Source organism: Rissa tridactyla, chromosome 1, assembly GCF_028500815.1.
Source record: "Rissa tridactyla isolate bRisTri1 chromosome 1, bRisTri1.patW.cur.20221130, whole genome shotgun sequence".
Taxonomy (NCBI): Eukaryota; Metazoa; Chordata; class Aves; order Charadriiformes; family Laridae; genus Rissa; species Rissa tridactyla.
Window position 1 is genome coordinate 206469654 of NC_071466.1, and position 24491 is coordinate 206494144.

The 24491-nt window shown below is 38.1% G+C and overlaps 1 protein-coding gene across 7 annotated transcripts in view; it reads right to left on the reverse strand.

Moving 5' to 3' along the window:
* Nucleotides 1–24491, reverse strand: part of MAGI2 (membrane associated guanylate kinase, WW and PDZ domain containing 2) — a 757062-nt gene that overhangs the window by 499390 nt on the left and 233181 nt on the right. For 6 of the 7 annotated variants that reach the window (XM_054216512.1, XM_054216480.1, XM_054216486.1 and 3 more), the window contains exon 2: nt 22842–22958. The exons of the other annotated variant lie outside the window; for it this stretch is intronic. In XM_054216512.1, the coding sequence (XP_054072487.1) occupies nt 22842–22958 (117 nt within the window). The remainder of the gene's footprint in view (nt 1–22841; nt 22959–24491) is intronic. 7 annotated transcript variants of the gene reach the window in all.

Consider the following 24491-nt stretch of genomic DNA (forward strand, 5'->3'; position numbering starts at 1 on the left):
ATTCATGCACCTAGATCTGTACTTAACATCGCATATTTGGAGAGCAAGTCTAAAAATCTTTATTTATTTTTCTTTTTAACTTTTTTCACCACCCTTACATGAAAAATAATCAAAATCAATTAACTCGTACAGGCCTAAAATACCTTCTCCTCCATGACTAAGTCTTCATGACATAAGGGTACCACGATGTTAAAGAGATTACTCATATAAGGAATGTTTTAGCAGTTTTCTCAATAAATGTTCTCTCTCTTGAAAGGTATGAAATAATTTGTTTATTAACCATAACCATAAAATAAAAAAAATGTCCTTAGATCAAAATAAAATAACAGTCCCAGTCCCCCCACAATATTACAAAGTCTTACAAATTTAGGGTTTAACAAAACCACCCTGCTCAAGCATTCCAGTGCGCGTGCACTGTGACTTATTCTAAAACACAAAGCGGGGAATTATTACAGAGAGAGGGTGAAAGCAAAACATAAAAGGACTGCGCATAGTAACATGACATTATTTGAAATCTACCTGGGGATTTTTTTTTCTGGTCTGAGTCATTTTTTAGAGTTTGATTTTGACACTAGTAAGTAAATATATTTAACTTGATAGCATGTTCCACTTCACATTACGCTTGGTGATATGAAATCATGTTACGAATCTTCATTACTCTGCCTTCAGAGGAAACCTACAAAGGCTATTATTTCTCTGGTTTTGTATATGAATAAAATGAATTTGCAGCAAAAGTTTAGTGGCCTTATGAAGGTCACATAGGAAGCAAGGGACATTCTAAAATGAAGCAAATACCTTTTTCACCTTAAATAACTTTCACCTCTAACCACAGGTTGACCTTAATTCCTTACAGCACATACATCCAGATCCAGCATAAAATCCTGTGAAGCCTGGCCAAGTTCATGCTGGGCATTTGAGATCAGCATATTTCAATCTGCTCCTGTTTTTACTATCTTTCTTACAAGGAAACTGATGTTTGCATCTTGCCGATACGAGAAACCTTCAGATACACAATCATTTATTCAAATATGCTTAAATTAAATATGTTTAAATCATTTCACTGTCCATTAATTTGCATACCCTTGGTACGGCAGGGTTATTCTGTGACTAAAATACACATAAAAATGCCTTTTCAAAAACATCCTTGTATCGGGCCCTCTGACGTGTCACTAACAGGAAGCTGTTCCGGCTCCCGGCCACCACTTGCGAAGGTAAGTTTAAAAATTACGTATTGAAAAAAATTCTCAATAATTCTCAACCAGGAAACAATTCACATGTACACTCTCATATTTTGCCCAAATGCTAATACATTGAGGCATGAATATAATAAAAAACCATAATAAAACCAATGGTGAATGCTGAGTAATAAATAAGTTTCAACGCTTATTTTATTGTAAATATTCAGCTAATCTAGAAAGCGTGGACCCTTTAAAGATATAAGCTAAATATAGACATTTTCTCTGTAGCAGCAGTGTGTAAGCGTCTCCTTTACTGAAAAAGTTTGGTCAAAACCATCTCATCTCTCATATGTCCTTATTTCCCACTCCATTCCCTCCTGCAAATTTTGGAATCATTCCTGATTCCTGACAAGAGGCATATGGAACCAGGACATGTCTGAGCATCTCTGACGGTAAGACAGTCCATGGACATTTTTTGGTAAGGAACACTGCGTAGTACCACTGTGTGGAGAAAACTCCTCGAAAGCTCAGTTCACACTCTCATTTAGACACGAACTTTTCTCATTTAAAACAGCGTATCATTGCAATGTACTTCTGAGCTCCCCCAGCACCCACAATGCATTTCAAGGGCTTCTGATTTTACCAGAAACCCTGGAGAAATGTTTGAGATTGAAAGAGCGTAATCTACATTAACTGACAGCAGAAAATCTTAATTATTCTTCTTTTGATTTATCATAGCTCCACTGTGTTTTTCTAAAGAATGCTACTGGCTTCCCCAGCTCGTACATAAATGCCTGCTTGGCACAAAGATCATGAACTAGTTCTCTCACATTTTGTTAATTATTTCATGGCTCACATAAGCTTTACACAGCTACTGTAAATAAACAACATAATCTCAGTTTTATGAACACTGGGCTAGACATGCTTTAAGCAAGTTTTTACTTTTCCAGAATCTTTCCTTATCTTTGTTTTCTGTATCACTCCGGACTGTTAGCTGCAACTGCCAGCACGCGTTTTACTATCGTTCTTTCCTCCAACAATGTCAGAATGAACAGAACGAATGCGGGAAACTCATAAGAGATTTGAAAAAAGTGTAAATCCATGTGCAGAAAGTCTCCCTGCTAAGGCTGACTAAATTTTTTCTTTTAATATTTAAAGTGATACTGGGTTTTCTATTAGGAAATCATTTCAATACTCACATTTACTGAGAGCTCTAGTTACTTTACATTAAAACAAGCTTGAATTTTTTTTTTCTGATTACTGTTTAGTGTTACCAGTACTATAAACAGGAACAAAGTAAAATAAAAATCTGAATTTCTTCCCCCTCAAAAAAACCAAGTTGCTGTTTCATCCGAGAAGAAAAAAAGTTGTATGACTAGCTCCTCTGTAAGTTATGACAGAAGAACATTATTACACTTGTAAACCATAGCACTCAAAAATTAGAAAATGTCATAGTTTAGCAGTTGTTTTAATTCATCTCCTTTTGGATTTCTATTATAATGCAATCTTTAATGATCCTGTCACACAGTATTTTCCCCACAGGTTTGCTACTTCAATCAGTCTTGTGAAAATTACACCCTCTTTTTTTCATTTGCCTTACAGAACCTCATGCCCCGCTCCACCATCCACCCTCCTGCTCTTTCTGAACCCACGACCACAAGCCCCCAAAGCCTCATCTCGCCCTCCTTTGATTCTTGGTTCTCATGCAGAAAATCAACATAAATGAGTGCAAGTGTACACAAACTTAACCTGCCTGCAGTTTGGGCAGGAACCTGGCAAGCAATGTTAGTACGGCACCATACCTCATACACCAGCTGAGGAGGGCTGTTCTACCTCTGGCTGTGGCCTATGCTACTGGCCTAACCCCCCCCGGCCCCCCCCATTAGATCACATCCAGCCAGTCTCTCCAGAGGAAGCTCATGTTTACCAATACACCCGCATGCGTCAGGCACTGTTTGGGCAGCTGCCGTCTCTCATCAAGGTTTCTAATTTTCCTACAATCCCTGCCCTGAATTGGTCCAAGCTGGGGATGTCTGTCACCTTCTCTGCTCTTTCTGTTTTGAGATCTCTGTCCTGTATCTGCCCTACTCCTTCTTATTGGTCAATGGCATCTTCCCTCCTCCCCTTATTTGCTCATCGCTGTCATCTAAAGCCAAACCGTAGACCAGCTCTATCGGCCATCCTCGTGGATTGCTCCTCCCGCTTCTCTTTTCTGTGCTTCTCAACCTGTCACATTCATCCTGCTGACTGCAACATCCAAGCTGGAACATATTTTCTATCTTCTGTGTCCTTTTCCATCTTAAAGATATAATTTCAACCTTTCCACTGACCAAATGGCTGTTTACACAGCTTCTGACTGTCAGATCCCAATGGTTGAATCTCCTCTCCATCACCTCATCATCCATCACTGCCAGCTCTTTGTTTTTTTAATTCTCTTCTTCCCTACCTCTGTCCCTAGTTAGGTCATCTTTACCAAACTGTTGTCCTGGCTCACTCACACTTGTTTCTTTTGACCTTGCTTGTGCCTGAATTCTTCTCTACAAAAGTCTTTCCTAGTCCAAAAACCGTCACTGAAGTAATCAAAAGCTATGACTTACATTTGCTCCCTATATCTTGGTTTATTACTGATTTCTTCAGAATGATAAAATAAAACATGATCTTCCTCCTCATGTCTTAAAATTTACTGTCTCCCTCCAACGTCTACTGTTCTCTTCTTTCTTTCAAGGAAATGAATACCTTTTGCCACGTGAACAGCCCTAGACCACGGTCATATTGAACTCCTGTTCACAAACGCACATGTGGGCTAAAATAGTCCCCATCAAAATCACATTTATGAACATGAGACCACATGGAATTGCAGTCTTTCACCCTGCCTTTAACTGATAATGGTGTACCTGGGTTTACCAGTGAAACCTGCACCAATTTTGTAAAAGGTAGATCCTCAACTACAGCTGCATTCAGGCATGCTATTGCTTATAACAGTGTTTAAGCTACATTTACTTTCAGAGGTAAGATTAGAGAAAAGAAAAAAAAAAAAAAAGGAAGTGACAGCAATGACCTTGGAAAAGGTATCCCTTCCCAGGAAACAATTACGACAATCAGCACTTCACTGTGCTGCAAAATTAGTCTGCAGAAGTGAATTATTTCAAAAACATAAAAATAAATTAATTCTGTTTTCTTAATTTGAATTTGGGGGTGGGTGGGGTTTTTTAAAACTATGGAATTGACAATAACAGCATATTACTTAAAGGAAACAATAAAGATACTGCTTTTCACATTTGCAGCCTCTTACAGTTCGATGATTAAAGTTTTACCTGATTTCTTTTGTAATTCTGGAGAAAAAAGCAATTTACAAGTCTCTATAGAAAAATGCTGCAAAACCACCAATTTAATTACTCTGATATTTCAGGAACATATTTAGCTCAGCAATGATCAGAGTTATTTGTGCCAATCTATATCAGTAAAATCAAGAGAGCTGTTAGCATTCCGTAATCATTTGGAAATGGAACCTGATGCTTCCCAGCTATTATAACAAGGTTAAAGCCTTATACAATGTTAATCTCCAAAACTCCCCAACGGTAATGAAGTTACACTGATTGACATCAGCTGAGAATTGGTTGCTAGTATACATTCCAAATAATGGAAGCTCTTAAGAGTACTAACTTAAAATTCATTGTGGAGAATAAGTTCCAAAAGAGGACGAGAGGAGTTCTAGCTGCAGAGCTAATGCAGCTGTTAAATCAGTAAGGTACAGCTTTTGACGCTCTCCGAGTCCCCCGCTCCACCAAAGTCCTTGGGAGTAACAGACTTCAGACCTTGATCTCACAGGATGCTGTGTGTGGCTCACCAAGGACGTATGGATCCCTCCACATCTGCAATCCATGTAGGCATTGCGTTCTCTCTACGTGTGTGAATAAAATAATTGCAGGCAGTATGAATAGGCAACAACATATATCATAATTAATATAACATTTACATAGATTCAAACACCAGTGGCTAAATAGAAAATGCAGCCTTTTTAGAAAGAAATAGAACTGTGAGGCATTATGCTTTAGTTGTCATGCACTGAATTTTCATTTGAATAATACAATAAAGGAGAAAAAAATAAACCAGATGAAAATGAAAAGAAAATTAAGAAGTTAAGAAGTGGTTTATTTAGTTGCCAGCTCCTTTTCTTTGCATTTATGTAAAGTAGGCTGTTTCCTCAAATTACCAAACAACTCTAAGAACCATTATTTTTACTTCTGTGGCATTGCTCGTCTGAAATATATTGCAGAATCCTAACCCATCGTTCAAACGTTCTGTATGAACAATACACAATGGCAGCATTCTATCCAATCTATAACATTATTGCAGCACGGCTGTATTCATGGACAGAGTGGGATACAGAGAACCAAATCCTTGCCTCTGTGGATGGCAAACAAGCCCAAATTCTTAGCAGACTGATATTGCTCATGCTGCCTGCAGAGAATGAACAGGAAAGTTATGCTCGTGTGTTTCTGGCCTTGATGAGTGAACACGTGTATTTAGAGTAGGCTCTGATTGTCTACACTCATTTCTTCCCTATGCTATTGCAGAACTCATTTGTGGAGCTGCCGAGTGATGGGCAGGTGAGGGTGAACTCTCTTTACTGCTAGTCTCCCACGCTATAGGACTGGGGCTGCTTTCGTCTTCTCAAGCTTTTTACTGACACAGAAAGAGGAGTAGTACATGGCCCAGATTTAGCAAAGAAACTGGCCAGAATCATGAATCTAACCAAGGACAATGAGAACATCATCCAAACTCTGGCTCACAATCTTTCAAATAATCCTACACAGAACAAGAAAAAAAACCAAACCAAAACAAAACAAAACCAAAACCCACAAAAACCCTCATACATGTGTGCTAAAGGACATATTTTAAAAGTTCTACGATTGCTTTGATATAATAGCTGCAGAATAATATTTGCCAAGATGATGCGATATTCTTCAGCTCCCAGAAGTGAAAATTGGTCTATATCATTCAGAATCAGTTTTCTCATCACAAACTTGGCAGCACGTGTCATTGGAAAATAAGCTTGGAACTACACTTCTGTGAGAGATTCATGGAGCAGTGAAGACAAAGCTAATGGAACATTTAACTATGTCGTATGTTTTTATAAGTGGAGATGAAGGGAAATAAATCCCCATCAGCCTGCAGGGTCACTATTTTCTATTCATGTTTTTTCTAGCACAGACACAGCCACCAGCTTGAAAGGGGCAGGACTGTGTGTTGCTGCCACTGGCCGCCCCATATTGGCCAAGGAAATTGCTCTTTAAGCGTTCCCACGTTTTCTGTGGTCTCTCCTTGGGGTACGAAAGGAGAATTGGGGGATGAAGGGAGACTACAGCACCACATGGAGCACTGTATGGAGACACACATTTCTCTGCCACATGCTGCGCAATACTGTCTGAACGGGGACAGCACGCAACTCACGGGGAGCAGAGCAGCTCTGCACAATGATGTACATACATGGTATAAACCAAGATACACATCAACCGATTCTAAATGTTCCTCTCTCTTGCTAGCAAATCCCCCTTCTCTCCTCCTTCTGTGTTATTATGGCACTAAATCAGCAGCAGTTTCTACAAGCACATATTTATCACCTACAATGGAGTACCTAACAGGGAGCAAAGACATTTTCAACCTTGTGCCATAATCCTGCACCAGAACAGAAGTGGACTGGAAAAACACGGAGCGCTGGAGCACCGCAGAGCCTCCTGTGCCCGACTTCTGGAATACACAGGTTGAATCATAGAATCTTCATGGTTGGAAAGGACTTTTGAGATCATCGAGTCCAACCATACACGCAAAAACAAAACAAAAAAACCCACCAAAAACAACCCCTACCATCTCTGCCACTAGAGCATGCCCTGAAGTGCCAAATCTAGACGTTTCTTAAATACCTCTAGGGATGGTCTAGTTTCTGTAATTACTCATTGTTTTCTTATTTCTATATAACTCTTACACCTTTATTAATCCTTCTGGCCAGCAGCGTGAAGTGCTTTGTGTTTTGAGTTTAATGGACCTGATGACATCGATCTGTTTAAGCTCTAACTTTGAAGGATTGTCAGTGTTGTGCAGATCACATCTTTATAGGTGCTACATGGAATCATGTAATGAAAGAAAATTAAGCTGCTATAAACACCACCGTATTGTCTGGGGAAGCAGTGCGTTATTTTACAAGATGCAGAAAGTTAAGGCCTGTAATAATTTAACAAAATTCTACCAGGGACGCAGAGAACTAAATTAATTCTCGCTTCAATTCAATGAAAGTTCATGACGATGTTTCAGTCAAGCAGTAAAAAATGCACTCCAAGTTATGACTGTGCCCCTCTACATTTCCTGTGTAACTTTGCTTATGTTCTTAGCTGGTAAGTTAAAATCACCACTCCAACAACTTTTTTTTTTTCCCCAATACTTAAGCCAGGCTAAGGTGGTAGTGTTCTTCCTCCTTTTAAGATCAATCACAGCAGAACTGGGGAAACAAATAATAATAACTTTAGAAAAGGCTTCATGAAATGAAACACAAATTGTTGTGCCTTTTTTTTTTAACTGCATGTACGGCATACCCTGGATCCAAGGTGATCTTCAGTCTAAAACAATGGTCTGTTTTCAGATTATTAAAAAAATCAGGCCATTGTAGAACATTTTCAGTGTTTTACACGATCATGTATAAATTTATCTTCAGAAGTTATCTATGTGTTCCCTCCGCCACCCAAACGGCTTCACCGACAAATGCCACATGGTCTAATCCTTTGTCACATACCCTGGGACCTGGGAGGTCACTTGAGTCACTCAATGGGACGATAAGAGGTGCATTTTTTGCTCAGAGCTTACTGTCTCTCCAAAACTGTAATTATCCTCTTAAAGTTCAGCTTTTGTCCAGTCTTTGGTAGCTGTTTATGACCACAGACATTTCCAAAGCAGAGTAAAAGACCAGTTACTGTATTTTAAATTGCAGTCCATGCCATAGCATGTCCTTAACGCCAACAGCAATGCTGCCGCCTCAGGAAGCTCTTGTCCAAGTCAGGAAGACTTCTGCCTTTCTACAAGAGCATGACCTGGCCTTTGGCCATAATGCACTTAAAGACATATTCTCAGCAACGCCTCAACGTAAAAATTACCATTAGAAGGTTGCAGTGACTAATGAACTACGTGGAATTTATACAGGGAGTTTTGCTTTTTAAAAATGAAAGTGATATTCCTGGTACCTAAATGTTTAATGTCTTCTTACTGAGCTTTACCCATGACCTTGAAAGGCAACTCTATATGGATTGTTCCTTCAGTACAAAACGTTGCAACCTTATTTCTAGAATTTCAGTTAGAATCTTTAAATTTTGAAGTCATTATTAGGTTCACTTGGCCTAAAGTTACCGAAAGAAGATCTGTCCTTGCTACAGTGTTACGGTAATGTTGGTGTATATGAACACTGCGCACTGCACAACACTTGTATTGAAAAATGACAACGTCCAACGTCTGTACTGAGCTAAAGGACAAAGCTGCACTTCAGTTTCCCCCATAATGTGTCCACATTTCAGGCCACTCCACTGTCTGATGGACGAAAAATACCTGGCACAAGAAGCAAAGACATTTGTTTTTATAACAAAGCCTTCCATTTTATCTTTTCCATTTTCCTTTATGCTCATCTTCTTTTAAGGTTCCTTCTTTTGTAGAAGTGAGAACTTAAATCAGTAATTTTTTTTTTTAAAAAACAAACCTTTAATCTTTATTCAGAATTCTCTTTTATGATGCTAATGGAGGATTATACAAGAATTAACATTTTTTTATGTTTATTATTGTTGCTCAAGTCTTCCACTTTTAATAAAAGAGGGACAAAGAGAGACAGTATAATTGCATCTTGCAGAAGCCTTCTCTTTTCTTTTAGACTATTGCCTTTTCAGAACTTTTAAAAGAATTTCAAAAAAATAGGAACTACTTAACAGAAATAAATTCTTTCAAGCACAGAGCTTGGATATTTTCCTCAACTTAGTAGGCAAAAGGCTGTTAGAAACACAGTGTCTCTTGGACTTCAAATATTTTTTTGGAAAAAATGGAAGCTAGTGGAACCATGGTCACCCCTGAATCCCTCAGATCCCTTTCTTCCACTTCTTTTCTCCAGTTCAGAATGAACAGCTCTGATCCAAACCATAAATAATCTTGCATCTTACTTAGAAGAGTCTGAAAAATAAAGATCTCTACAAAACCCCACCAAATTAAGGATAATGACAGGAAAGGAGTAATTAAATGCTCTCTTTCTGTGAAGATGACAAAAGGAAGAATTTCCTCCAAAATTCATTGCTCTCTTCCAGGACATGGCATTATAAAGTACAAAACCAGAATGGTAACTATTCTCTCACAGCTTTAAAATCCAGACTACTAAATTGTTTCTGGCTCTAATTGCCGTATTTCTGAGTCAGTACAATTTTAACTGTGTATTTAAATAGTGGTGAGTTGGTGCCCAAATCTTGATACAAATACAGATACATTTGCATTGGAGACAAAAGGACTGATGGTCTCATGGCAAGTTTTGAAGCACTACAGGAAAGGATCATTATTTTTGAAGCACACAAAGATAAACTAAATAATAGGTAATATATATTATAGCCAACCTCGTTCTACATGATGCACAGGCGAAAAAAAATCTGCCCTGTAGCCTTTGGTAATCAATGGGAAACTCTATATATAATTTCACATATTCCTTGAATGAAGCCCTGAATAGCAGAATGAATCACCACTCAGCTGAACATTTTACCATCTCCTCACAGGACTCAGAAGGAAAGAAGAGAAAGAGAGAAATATGACACCAGCCTGATTTTTATCCTATCCTTGAGAAGGCAGCTGCACTAGATTATCTAGAGGGCATAAACCTTGAGGTATATTTGGGAAAGAGCCTCCATTATTCTATGGACTAGTCTTACAAAGTTCCATCACCTAAGAATTAGCTTTGGTGTAAGCCACCTTCTCCAACCTGTGTAAAACCTACAGCCTCAAGTCATAACCTGCCTTTCCCTGCCCTGTTGCTGAAGGCTTGGAGTCATCCACCAAACCTCCAGCCTGCTGAGCAGGGGAGTCAGCCAGGGTTTAGTAATACAGAGTCAACAACACAGGGTATTTCTCTCTTCTCTCTATCAACGTTTTCAAACAAAAGCAATGACGTCTACCTTGCTTTGTATGGCACTTAGTTTATTTTACATGAACATCTAGAAAACATACTCCTTGTGGGACCTGAATGTTTGCCTTAATAGAATCAATCCTGACATGCGCTAGGACATCCACATGACTGCCCAGACCAATGTTACAGGTGCTTAAGTACTTGTACTGATTAAAACTTAGGCAACTAAGTATTTTATCTCTCTGTAAAGTCAGATGCCAAAAGAACATGGGTTTTAATGACCCAGATCTAGACAAGGACCAAAAGTCCACCTAAACCTACCCATGTTCCTCTGTGGTTCTAACCCTGAGGTCCTTTATGGTGTTATGGAAATATAGTGTAACTGGAGTATGAATAAGAATGATGGCTTTAGGCACCTATGGCAGTTTTTGACATCTAAGCAACTCCTATTTCGTTCTGTTCAGACACATGAAAATTTGGCACTATAAGCTGTGTATACTACCAAGATGTTGTTTTAGCTGCCAGAATACTAGCTTCTTCCCAGCAGTATTCCGGTAGTGTTGGCCACCAAGCGAATTTGACATGCCAATTCAGATACCACTGAAGAATTTGAATGCTTTTAACCTGTTTTTAATTTCAGTGGTGTTTTAGCATCTTCGGCTTTTTTACCTCTAGTTCAACATTTTTTTTTTTTTAATTTTCATCTGAAAAATGTAATTGCAAGCCATATCATTCTAAGTTATTCTGATCAGATAACACTATGAGATGAAACTAACATAAAAACCATAATCTTCTGCTTTACACTCCTTAAATCATACAAAGACATTCATAACAAGAAAATAAGAATGATTAGGTACTGATGTTGACAACATATAGGCACATGGGTTTAAGGAGGAAGGCTAAAATGTGCACACCACAGACCCGGTATAATCAAGTACGTTCCAATTACCGCAAGATTAATTCTTTGCCAAAAGCTGTAAAAGAACTGGAAGAACCTCAGTCTGCCCATAATTCTTTAGATTACCTGCACTCATACACATGGAATGTTTTTGCCATCTTTTGCAAACAAATTGGTTGTGTTCAGACATGAAAAATAGAAACAGAGTATGCAGCCAGCTGGGCCTCCTCAGCTGCCATTGAGCAAGGCATGGGGCAACCAGGCGAAGCCGCACGATGATGGCAGGCTGAGGGGCTTTGCACCCACTTGTGCTAACTTGTGTGTATTGCCACTATTAACTGAGAACGTCAACAACTGTATAATAGCTCTGTATAGGGATGCATTCCTCTTATCCTCTCTTTCCCAGTTGCTCCCTCTGGCAGGGCAAAAGAGGGAAAGCCTTTTTATTATATGAGACTGCACAGTACGGAACAGGTACACAGAGGTTTGCAGAGGATTTGCATGGGAAGAATGAAAAGGTGTTAGTCCAGCTCTTCACTGCATGGGTTATCCAAAATGATGAAGGGAAGAGACCCGCTACACCAGGAATGCAAGCCCAGTCAGGAAACGTACGTAGTGCTGATAACCTTCTACAAGCAAACAGAACTTGCAGAGGCTCAGAATCACTCAACATTTGATGTATTTAGTGGAACACAACGCCTAAAAGGCCATCTCTAAAGGAACAAGAGATTTTTTTTATATTTTTTTTTTAACAGATGCCAGGAAATCTTGTGCTAAAACAGCTTCTGAAAGGAAATCTTGCCAAATAGATATTTTGAATGCCACCATAGTTTATATTTTCCAATGAATTAAAGGTCATTAAATGACAGGCTATTCTTGAATTCTAAGAGCTCTTCAAAAAGGAGCACAGTGCACTGTGCATTTGCCAATTAAATGAAGTCTCCTGTGAATCATAGCAGGACAGCTCAACTGCATGATTCCTGACACACCTGCAATCAAACTTCCCGAGAAGCGCTCTACAACTTCTGCAGAGGAAAAAAAAAAAAAAAGATTCTATTTTTGCAAGAAGGGGTAGGATGTTTTCAATTTAAAGATTGAAAAAAAATAATGTTTCTGTGTTTCTTTGAGATTAACAAATGCCAAAACAGGTCAAGCATCCAGTCAAGTCAGTACCAATATGAGATGAACTCATATCAGTACCAATCTGCGTTGAAAAAGAAAGCTTATCAGTCAATCCAAACAAAAAAAAAGGGGGGGAATCAGAAAATAGAGATGACTTGAAATGAGTGGTGGTGTGCATTTTGTCATTAACTAAGGGCCACTGGAACACAGGTAGAGACTGGACCATCAGTAGTCTAGAGTGAATGTCATTCCTTACTACATATAAAGTGATCCACTAATTTTGTGAAGAATGGGAAAATATCTTACCAACTTATCACGTATATTACTGATTATTTTCCACAAAAATACAAAGGAAATACATTGATAAAATAATGACACATGTAATTTATTATTATAAAATCTAATACTAAAAAAATGTAATCTCTAACTGGAAAGAATATTGTTTTCTAGAGCCTTTTATATATGTCCATACCAGCCTTTTAAAATTTGAAGATTTTAAAGCTGAAATTGTAACACTGTTCTGCATTTAAATCCAGACTGCTGCTTTCATTTGAAATACAATCTGGAACCTCTGCATTGTAATAATTTTTTTTAAACTAAAAAATATATTTCTGCCATCTCCACAGTAAGAACATTTCCATATTCAGAATCATTGAAATAAATTTGACAGAATGATTTGAATAATCCATATTAGATTGATAGCTAGTCAAGAGGTTGATGTGTTAATAACAGTAATACATCGGAAAAAGAAAAATGCATTGGGTGGGATCAAAACCTGGAGATACAGTAGAAATATAAAGTTGTGACAAACTGTCATGGGACAAAAACAGGACAGTGGTACCCTCAGGATAAAGGGAAATAAAAAGAAAAGGACTTGCAGAATAATTTTTCTCCTAACAGTTTTCCACCAGTAAATTATAAATTAATCTGACTCCTATTGGTGAAACCAAAGCTTTATTCACTCTTCAGATGTTAAAAAGCACCTCTTTAATCTTCATTCTCTATTTTTTTTTTTCCTCAAAAGGATTTATTCTATCCAGGCTACTTTTGAATCTAAACCATGGTTCCACTAGAGGCACTAGTCCATTGACACTGGCTTACCATGCATAAAAGGTTTGAAATTCTTTCTTTTTTCATAAGACACAGAAAATATGAGGGGTACCTTGTTCTCTAAAGCTGGGAGCATGACAGAAATCGCAAAGCTTGAAAAAAGCTTTAAAAACAGTCTCAGTTGTATAATCTCATTAAAGCCATGTAGACATGACCTTTTTAAAGGAAGGGAGCAGTGGCCCAGAGTGTGGTGTCCGCAGAAACGAGCAAGGACCTAGGCTCCAGCCGGTGTGAGGAGGCCACTGAACTTCAGGTGCACTTCAGAGACATAGATGTGAACAAGCTGGTTCTTTGGTGACCCCAAACTTGGCCAACTGCTTAACAATTCACGTAAGTTGCTCTATATGCAACCAGAAGATCTATTCCCAAGGAAGTCCATCCTCACGACCACTGATTTTTTTTTGTTGTCATTGTAGGAAAAAGCCCCTGGAGAGAAAAACAGAAGCAGCACATCCTGCCAAAATTGATATTAGATCTTTTTATTGAATGCAAATATGGACTTAATAGCTTAATTTGGGCATCCAGTTCTGAGTATCGATTATTTTACACAACTCTTATTCTTTTTCTCTCGTTGCTATTGTTCTGAATTTCTAAGAGCAGCTGCTCCATGTTCACTGCACAGTTGTTCTTCAGATAAAAATCACCAAGTAAAGTAAAGATTATCCACTGTCTCTGACAGTTTATCTTCTACAGACTGAGAGAAGACTGAGAGGATTAAAAAAAAAAAAAAAAAGCTTTAAATGATACTAAGAAAGGCAACAAATCCAAAGGTCATCCAAAGACATGGAAAATTCCAAAATAAAGAAGGTTTTTGAAGCAACTTCAGTCTATGCCGTTCTAATGTTCTCAGGTGAATAGCATTACCCATGTTTTATCACAAAGCTTGTATGATCTGGCATGTGCTTCTGCCTTTATGTAAACTACGTCAGCTTCCCTCAAGGAAAAAAAAAAACAATTTTTTGACCTATTTGACTGCAGATGGTGGCTAAATTTATCTAGAGGATATATTTTAAAATCTTTTAATATCAAGAAGGCAATTCAAAAAGATCATGGACTAAATAAAATAATGCTTTAGAAATCATAGGAATGTTTATGTTCAATAATGCTGCAATTTTTGTTAATCTTAGTTGTAATTCTCATAATTTCAAGGACAGTTTTGTTATTTCAGGAAAAAGGTCAATAGTACATCTAAGACCTTCAGGCTGGAAAAGTCTAATGTCATTGGGAGATATAGTCTCTACCCAAACTTTAAGCTGCTTTAGGCGAGTCAAGAGCTATGACTCGTACTTGTAAAATAAGTTAATTCCGGCCTCTTACTATTATTTGCCGTTCTTGTTCTTCAGAGACAAGGTACTTTATCAGATTTATGCTATTGCCTCTCTAGTTTCCTGCTAGTTCTCAAGTAATCAATAAGATTAGTGCTATCATCAAAATTAATTTAAAACTGTCACTATCCTTTATCCTTTTGGTATCACGTGAATTCGAGAACTCATTTTGCAACACTAGAAAGCCTCCTGAAAGTTAAAAGAAAAATGGATCAATTCTTGGGGGCAATCAGCACAAATATTGTAACTAAACTTCCCATCTGGGGTTATGCATGTATTATATCACATATAAAGAATTTCAGACAGATATGATAAGCAACCCAAGCTGCTTGCCAGAGACATTAGTCTTTAAATCACATGCTGGTTAGCATCACTTAAGGAAGATATATGATATTCTTTTTAGTAAAACTGTTTTAAAAAGGTCAGGTTTGCAATTTCAGAGCTCTTTCCTGCCTTTTTTTTTTTTTTTTTTTCCGCTGCCAAAACTTCTAGTGACTTTAGTGGTATTGTATCAACTCTCCAGTTGGCAGTGCATCACATTACCTGTTATACAAATAATTTGGTTTGGCACTGCAGTGTAAAAAGAATTCACTGATTTCGGATGATTTGATTTTGAAAATGGGAGAGAAAAGCACGGCGTTTAAGGGAGCAGGAAAGAAGGAATGAAGGAGTGGAAAGAATGGGAGTGGGGGGCAGAGTTAGCAGTCTCACTTTCTTACAGATGCGATCGGGGTGCAAGGACCTCAGAGAATCACAAACTGTTGTAACTGTACAGCCAATGAAATCATCCTAATTATCTTTATACAATCTTTCAAGCTGTAATATCGTCGTATGTGGTACACAACTACTGCTCTTTATTTTGTTACATCTCTTCTCACTTCATACTATAACTACAACACATCAGACACATTCCATCTCCCCTTCTTCTTATTTATTTTCTTTGGATACCTGTTATTTGAAGGTAAGTATTTAAAAAAGATGTATTAGTCATTGAATAGCTGAGAATTGATGTCCTCAGTATGTAGAGTTGACAAATTTCTGAGGTGACAGAAATTATGTGTGTCTCCTCTCTCATAACTAACAAACGGTACAATACTTTCTATCATCAGACTTGCTATTTGTAGACAAAGCTTGGACATCTGTTTACCCTAGGTCTTAATTCACTCTGATAGATTAAAAAAAAGACAAAATTGTTTTTTGTTTGGTTTTCTTTTCATCTGCTGCTTCCCAGTTATGGCAACGCAGTGCCCGCAGCCCGAGCACACCCCGAGCCCCAGCAACGCTTCGTGCCCACTGACGGAGAGGCAGCCCAAGTGCCGACTGTAACCTTTACCACCCTGCCCTGAAACAGACAAAAAAACCCCATAAGAATAACACAGAAAAGTCTATACAAAGATGCATAAGACAATGTCTTTATCTAGACATTCCCAGCATCTTCAGAGAAATGGCGTGTAGCGTGTGCGTTTCCAGGAGGTACTTAGGAATACTACTTGTAGCAGTGGAAAAGAAAGCAAAGTCCATGGGCACCAGTTTAACCACCACTCCACCCCAGGCAAGTCGACTCGGGCACTGTCTGTGCTGTGGGTTTATTTGTCAACTGTTCTTTGCCTTTTCTATTTAGGCTGTCAGTTCTTTGAAGCAGTGACCTCCTCATCATCTTCTGCTACGCGTGGCTGTGCTGTATATAGCACAGTGGGGCCCTCATCTCACGTAATTACCTGATTTGGTTTAATTTTGCTTGAGATACAAGAGAGGCTGAATACGCTTGCCAATGATTCTGCTTTAAATACACCTTGGAGGTACGCTCCATTAGATACACAACAAGAAGAACATTTCCCTAGAGCTCTCCATTGCTCTATTCTGAGCCATCAAAGTCAAGTCTAAGCAATAACTAACACTTGCCTGAAAGAATAAAGTAGTCATTAAAGTTAGGTACTGTTATTTCCAGTGATGTGGATGTTTCTTGGCAGTATGGTGTGCTAAGCACAGGCTATTTTATCTAAGAATAGTTCCGTATGACGTCAAACTGGCAGATCTTTTAACTGACAATATCTGGACTTTCTAATTTGTTTCTTTTAAGAACAAAGCTGTGCACTGAATTCCCACTCTTGAAAGACACTTTTGACACTGAACAAACTCATAAGAAAAATATATGAAACCACTGGCAAGTCTGTTTCGCACACTCCCCTTTGAATTCTCTTGGCTATATACTTTTAAAAAGAGGAACAAAGTATTTTACAAATGAAATCTGAAAGCTTCATATTTGTCCAAATATAGATCAGTCAAATATATCTCACAACTTTATTCAGAGCAGCAGAACCACACACACAGAGTTTCTGTGTGGGATGGGCCCTCACCCAGTATGTATTTATTGCCCACTTGAATTCTGCCACTCTTCTTTCACCTTTAAATTCAGAAACTTCAGATGAAAACCTGGGTACGTAATTGGGATTTCCTTCGGTTTTAACTCAATGTTGTCACTTGCTTGTTATAGTGGTTAATGTAAAAGGTATTAGAATTAATACAAACTACTGTTCTATGATAACACCTATTAGCTCCAACCCCAGTGAGGAGGGGCAGGAGAGGAAAGCTTCATCATAACTCATTATATACACCCCCAGAGGTGCCTTAGTTCTTCTGATTGGTACCCATGGCGAATACTATAAATGGCTATGGTCTCCTAACCTCATACACCTCTCTGCCAGAGGGAAAGGCCCTGATCATTTTCCAGATGGAGATTTCTCCAGGGCTGAAAGCGTGGAGCAACTCCCCTGAGGCTGAGTGCCCTCACCACCCTGCCGCAATTTCTGCTTCGAGTAGAAACACATTTTATAGACTTCAGTATCTTAAAGAAAACAAAAAAACAAACAACAACAAAACCCAAAAAGCTAATGGCACTACCTTTGCCATGTAGACAAACTAAAGTAAGTCCAGAAAAAAAACCCCAACAAATCAAGCCAAAAAAATCACTGCATGCACTTTCTTTTCTGGGAACAGGACTAGACAATCAAGAGAAGCACTTTGTAACATATAAGGCTTCAACAGTACACAGACAATACTGCAGCATGTAGGTTAAACATATTTATATATATACCAGATTATACTAGAATACAATAAAATCATGTTTTAAAATGAGGCTCTTCTTTAAAGTCACTCAAAATGACCTAAGAATCTAATTATTCACAGAAAATGGATAAAATAAGAAATCACAGCAGAAATGAAGTATATTATTAAGTGTTCACAGGTTTCATATTTGCAGTTCAGTGTGTTACACATATTCATTTAAGACAGAGCAATCATAATGTCAAGGGGCAAACTACGCAAAAGAAGGAATTAGTATCACTATTTCATATATGGGGAACTATAGCACATAGTAACTGCATTTCTTGCCTCTGGTCACTCACATATAGCACGTGACTGAGTCACAAACTGAACCTTTTTTCCTATGTTGCTGACAAACGTCTTAAAATAAACCATCTGTCCTCCAAGTCTTCTGTGTTAATAGTAGTACTGCACGACCCAGTGCAATAAGCTTCAGCCACACACTCAGTCCTCTCCATTCTTTCATCGCTGGTGTTTTTCTAAATTCAAAAACTAGGAAGGAAACTTCCTCACCCTCATGACTTTTTTTTTTTTTTTTTTAATTATTTCACATTATCACTTCTGACATGTGCCCAGTGAAGGATGCACTTCTGCACTGCATCCTTCAGTGGAGGAAATCAGTGCAGTGGGACAGATTAATTCACCTGAGCTACCGTAGATCTGAGGTTACATCCCAGAGGATATCAATGGGAATCTCTTCAAATTTACAGATGATTTTTTTACTTCTATGAATCAGCTTGTCATCGTTTGACTTTTTTCAGTGTTGTTTAGTCAGTATGTCTTCCACTATGATTTCATATTCCCCGCCTGGGAAGAAAGCATACAGACTCTATTTTCAACCACATCTCCCCTATTTTGCCACCTCTTAAAGAAATGGGATTTGTAATTGCTTGGAAGGACATATCAAAGGAGACAAGTCTAACCATGACTGTCACTACCAAAACTGCTTTTCTGTCACATACTCTCCCCAAAGCTTTATTCTTGTGATGACACAAAGTTAGAGCTATTTCTTCTCGCATTAGTGAAGACTGGAAATGTGCTTGCCCACGTGGCATCTGCAGTTTGCCGAGAGCGATACCAAGCACAAGGTGCAATATGACTAATTTTTTGTCTGCCAATCGCATTCACAGTCCTAGATGTATTTCATGGCCTTTCTCCAGATCCCTGGACTTGGACAGAAAGGGAGAGCGTCAGATACTGCTTACCTGTGTTTAACTACAACTTCTTACCATGCCTATTTTTCTGTATTGTAGGGCAACTTCAATGGTTAGTGCTCCTAAATAACTTCAGGAATAAGTTTAGGGTATGAAAACTCTGCTAGAAACCCATGCAACAGAAAAAGGAGAAGAAAATTCATGAGACAAACTTCAGTCAGGTGTTCTGAACTTGGAGACCTGTGAACCTTTCTTTCCCCCAGAACAGCCTTTTTTCATTTTTTGTTTTCCTCGGAGATGCTCAGCATATATCTCATCTGTATGACTCTTGGTTTCCCAACAGCTGAAGTTGTGTTCTCCAGCTTGCATTAAAACAAGAGCTGGGCCCTGACAGAAGACCACTGCCCAGTCTTCCTTCTCAAGAGTGCAGGTTTTCCTTTGATATTATTTGCAATACTGTATCTTTAAAAAAGTTTCAGTTTCTTGACCTTGTCTGTTGGAAGTTTTATTGCTTTTCTAACTCAGCTTCAAATTAACAGAACTTTTTCTTCATTTTCTTGTTTACGTATCAGTTTCATTACTGCTGCCACACGGCTCTGGGGACAGAGATAGTTAACGGCTGCATCTCAACTGCTGCAAATACAATCGCACGTTCTGCCCTGGGATATATGCGTGTAATTCCTGTTGACAATGCAGGGAAAATCAATTTTGTACGGCACTGAGAACTGCAACCACTTATGGGAGGCAGCATTTGACTCTTAGGGTTACACGGTCATTTCTAATCTGGTAGAATGTGGCACTGCATTATTAAAAATAGAGAAATGTAGGGATCACAAACCCAACCAATTCACCCCATCCACAGAGGCCACAGTTCCCAAGGGCAGAATTGATCCATTATCCTCCTGTCATGCATTTCTGGCCCATCCATCCTTTGGTGCACATAGGGTAAAATATAGTGTACAATTCAAATTCTTATCCAATAAATACAGGTTTACCTGTTCTAAGTACATTTGGCTTATCCCGATTCAGAACAGGTATGGATTTAGCTCTCTGCTTCCTAATTTCACAGAGAACGCTCACTCAATTCACATAAGTGAAAGATACCTTAGTCTGACCTGGAAGGCTGAGAAACCCGTGGTCATCCCCGCTGCCCTGCTAGGGCCAGTGCTGGCCATCTGAACAAAAAGCAAAGAACAGTAAAAACTCAAGGTCAAGGACTCTCTTACAAAGGTTCTCCTGGTTTCACTGGCACTTATACCTCTATAACCGAGGAAAGACCGTAGGCGCATATTAAAAGCAAAAAGGTTGCCACCTATTTTTCAGATTTTTTTTTCTCTTTATGTTACAACTTGGTCATTGGAAATAAAGGCTACGTTGCCTGCAGTTGGCTTTCTCTCTCTTTTGTTCTGCACAAGAATTTGACCAAACTGAGCGCTGCTTTTGCTGTGTTGGCATCCGTTGCAAGATTTGTAAGAAGTACAGGGTTAGTCTGTTCTTTTTAAGTGAGCTTGTGGGCAATGGTACACTCAGTTAAATATTACTGCTGCATACTAAAGAAATCTCCCTACTAGTTGTAAAGTACATTCTTTGGACAGCTAACCATTACTCTTACCCTATGTACAGAGCTTAAAGAAATATTAAAAACGTGCCCAAAGCAGAAAATTTTGAATACCAGCACCCTTGAAAAGTATGTTCATGATTCAAAAATTAATTTATATGAAAAAAAAAGAAAGAGTTGATAACAGTTGAGAACTTTTTTTGTCCTGAATATGAATGCTGGAGATAGAATAAAACTGCATTAAAAAAAAAATTCGCCTCAATTATGATTGAGGAGAAATCTGGGTTTCAATCTATGCGATGGTGTCCTTTTCATTTACCTGATTATGGAAACTTCTTTAGCTAACCATACATCACCCTGTCCGCATTTGTTAATTTCTTATTTTAAAATACCCACATTTCAGGAGGGCTACTTTCATAGTATTCTCAAGAAAATTTCAAAGAAAATATGCCACTCTGGTACTATTTTTTTTTTACTATTTTTTCTACCACCACTATTGAAGAGAGTCTTCCACTCTATCTGAGAACATGCCCGCTTACCTAGCAATTCAGCAGCTGTCATCTGCAGAACTATCATATTTTTTAAAATCTGGTTCTTACTTAGTTAAAGCTTCTCAATATGTAATAGACTAATGACCTAAGAATCTAACCACATAAAATGACACAGAAGTTGGATAAGTCACAGCATAAAGAAAAGGTAATATGAAGTGTTTATAGGTTCCAAATTGTGGTCTTTGTGGTTGTAGTGCTACTTTTTGAATGACGCATTTCCTTCTGTGAGTACTGTATTTCACTTGACAAATGAGAGCACTTTATTATTGCCTTGACTAAAAACAAAACAAAACCAAAAACTACTTATCATGCCCATACTGCCGGCAGACAGTATCTGTTACACCTATGCAGTAGTTGCAATATTGTTGGGCTTGCTTTCTTTTTAATCTGGATTTCCATCATTAAGAAGCATGTGCTGGGGCTCTAATAAGTATACTCCTATACTAATGACCCCCCAGACATCCTAAGAAGTGGGATTCAACCTCAAAGCATCTTTGTACTTGCGTTTGTACTTCAGCTGTGATGTTTCTCAGCACCTTCAGGCAACCCTAATTTAGCATAAATCTCACATAAATGTAATGTTTTACATTTTCTGCATACAGGTAATAATTTTTTAATGTTTTTGGCCACCTTCCTTTCTAATCAGGGATGACCGGAACTCCTGATATTAAGGCTTTATATTTATTTAGCTTCAGCTTTCAAAAGAAAGGGGAAATGCTTGAGCGTCCTTTTTTTTGATGGAGCCTTTCAAAGCTCCCTTCTTTAATGTAATGAAAGAAAAAATGTACAGTAGCTTTCACAACAACACAGCTTTCACAGAGCATCCACTCATTACCACATCAATAGCAGTCACCTAGTGCACCTCCCTCTGCCCATCATCCCAGTGTCAAGCCTGCAAGTTCAAAGGTGCTCCCTTTTTTTGCCCAAACCAAAAGCTCCATTTTTTTGGTCTATCCAGCAGTTATTTTATGAGGGAAGAATAATAGAACTTTAGTCCATTTTTAATGATATACATTGTCTGTCAGCCGAGTAGATCTGTTCTGAAAGGCCCGGCCCTCAGAGTCGGACACGGCTTATGTTACTCTACTGAATTTCACATCTACTGCAGAAATAGGTGAATAAGGTCAATAGCTACAAAAATGATTTCAGAGGTTTCAGAATGTTTCAGATATAGATACCATTGACTTATGTGACAACAAAAGAATACGTATGCAAGACAACATGAACTTTCATCGCCGTGCCTGCTGCACCTCAACAACAACGTGTGCTAGTTTATATCTTTCCTCTGTTGCCCTATTGCATTCTAAGCCCCATGGTATTATTATGTAAAGTATAACACTGTGAAATACGAGGCAGATCAAACTCTCTCTGTTGGACATCAATTTAACCAGCCCCGAAAACTGCGCTTTTTTTTTTCCTATGAATTTGTGCTTTTTAAAACTGCAGGAGAAAAACATTATTATTCTAGAGCTACAATTTATGATAACTACAACTTCGAAAACACCACGCAGTTTCAGGAATTACTTCACCATTAGACAGTTCAGTTTCTCAGCAATAGCGTGGAAGACATGAACCACGCCGCAAATCTATTTACAGGAAGACTGCTTCATCTACAGTCCACCTCTTCACACCTTGCAAATGGCCTCAGCCGCTTTAATTCAGATATTCTGCTGCCACTAAGAAAAAAGAATTGTTCATCACCCTACTCACATGGCACTGTGCGGAGGTAGAGATTGTCTCTTATGATCTGCTGGAGCTCATGGTCTACCGAACCTTTCTGGAACCGTAAATTGAGGTAGTGACGAAGGTCCTTATCAACAATGCCTCCTGTCAAGGAAAAGACAAATGAAAGCATGATTTAAAAATATATTGCTTTGACGGAAGCAATGAATCACCTGTAAAGTCGCAGTGGCTCATTTTCCTTCATGTTTCTGTCACGATGGATGACAGAAGCACAAAGAGCTTTCTGGTTAATGCATGCAGTTGGTATAATATCACTTACTATCAATAACTGTAAAGGTTAAAACAATTAACGACGACTAACCGGCTAAATCTGTACAATTCAGAAAATACATATAGGATTATAGACCAAGGTGTCATTTTTTTTCTGCACAAACTGGAACATATCATTATATAACTACCTACATATATATCTAAATAATAGACTATTAGGTATTGTGTTCCCCATGACCTTGTATCAGTTTCCCATCTGCTTTTTAAACCAAAAAATCTTGGTTTAAAATGTCTCTGTAATGTTTGGTGTTTTCAGCCCAAGTGTAACCAGAATAAAAGGTAGCTGTACTTAATGATCATATAAATATGATAGAATATTTTATGTTATTTATTTCTAATAGCACTCCTATCTGGAAACAATACTATAGCAAACGAGGGTACATATTTTATTTCCACCACTGAAAAGAGCCATTAGTAACACAACATCTCAGCATACCACTGCAAACATGGAAAAAAATTGAGTTAAATCCCCTGTATTTGCCACTTTTACTGTAACTTTAGGACAAAACAACTTAAAGTATTGTTTGGCCACTAACTGATGTATCATCTTCCACTATTAAAGGCACACCTATAAATCTAATCCAACAGGGTTAATAAACATTTCCCAATATAGTTCCTCTCCATTTCTTTTAATCCAGAGTATGGATCACGTTTATAATTACGAAAAAATATGTCTATAAATAACTGCTTTTCTTCCTTCTCTGAAATTCTGACATAAGAAAAATACAGAAAATCATTACTACATTGAGTTCTGACATATATTCCCGAGATGAAAAATTGCAAGCTGGTAGATCCCTAACTTGTTGCTTCGTACATTCAACCTTAAAACATTTTTTGAAATGGCATTTGCTATTGAACTCTCTGCTGAAAATCTTATTGACTAGGACTAGATAAAGATTTTCCTGTAAAAAGGAACAAATAACATTCCTACCTAATTATCTGAAAGTCACTGCAGAGCACAAATGGCTTTAAATTTAAATATATTTCTCCTTATATCTATTCCTATTTATCTGACAATTACAAGTCCATAATCTTGTTATTGCTCCTCTTTGTCAGTAACTTCAAAACATTTTGTTCCAGTTTTATAAAAAGCTTATAAATAATTTCTCTCATCTTTAGCTAAAGGCAAAAAACCAGCAGACTTTAATAATAAAGAACTAAAAACAAGCCCCAACTCATAACAGACACAAAGAAATACCTGCGTGCCTGGTTCCCAGGGGCTGAGAACTTCCATACAGATCTCTGTTCTTCCAGGATCCAGCTGAGCCACTTAGCCTATTACTTTGGTACCACTAACCCTACTTCTAGCAACGGGCTCTGTTTGCAGACCAGACCATCCCTAATCCC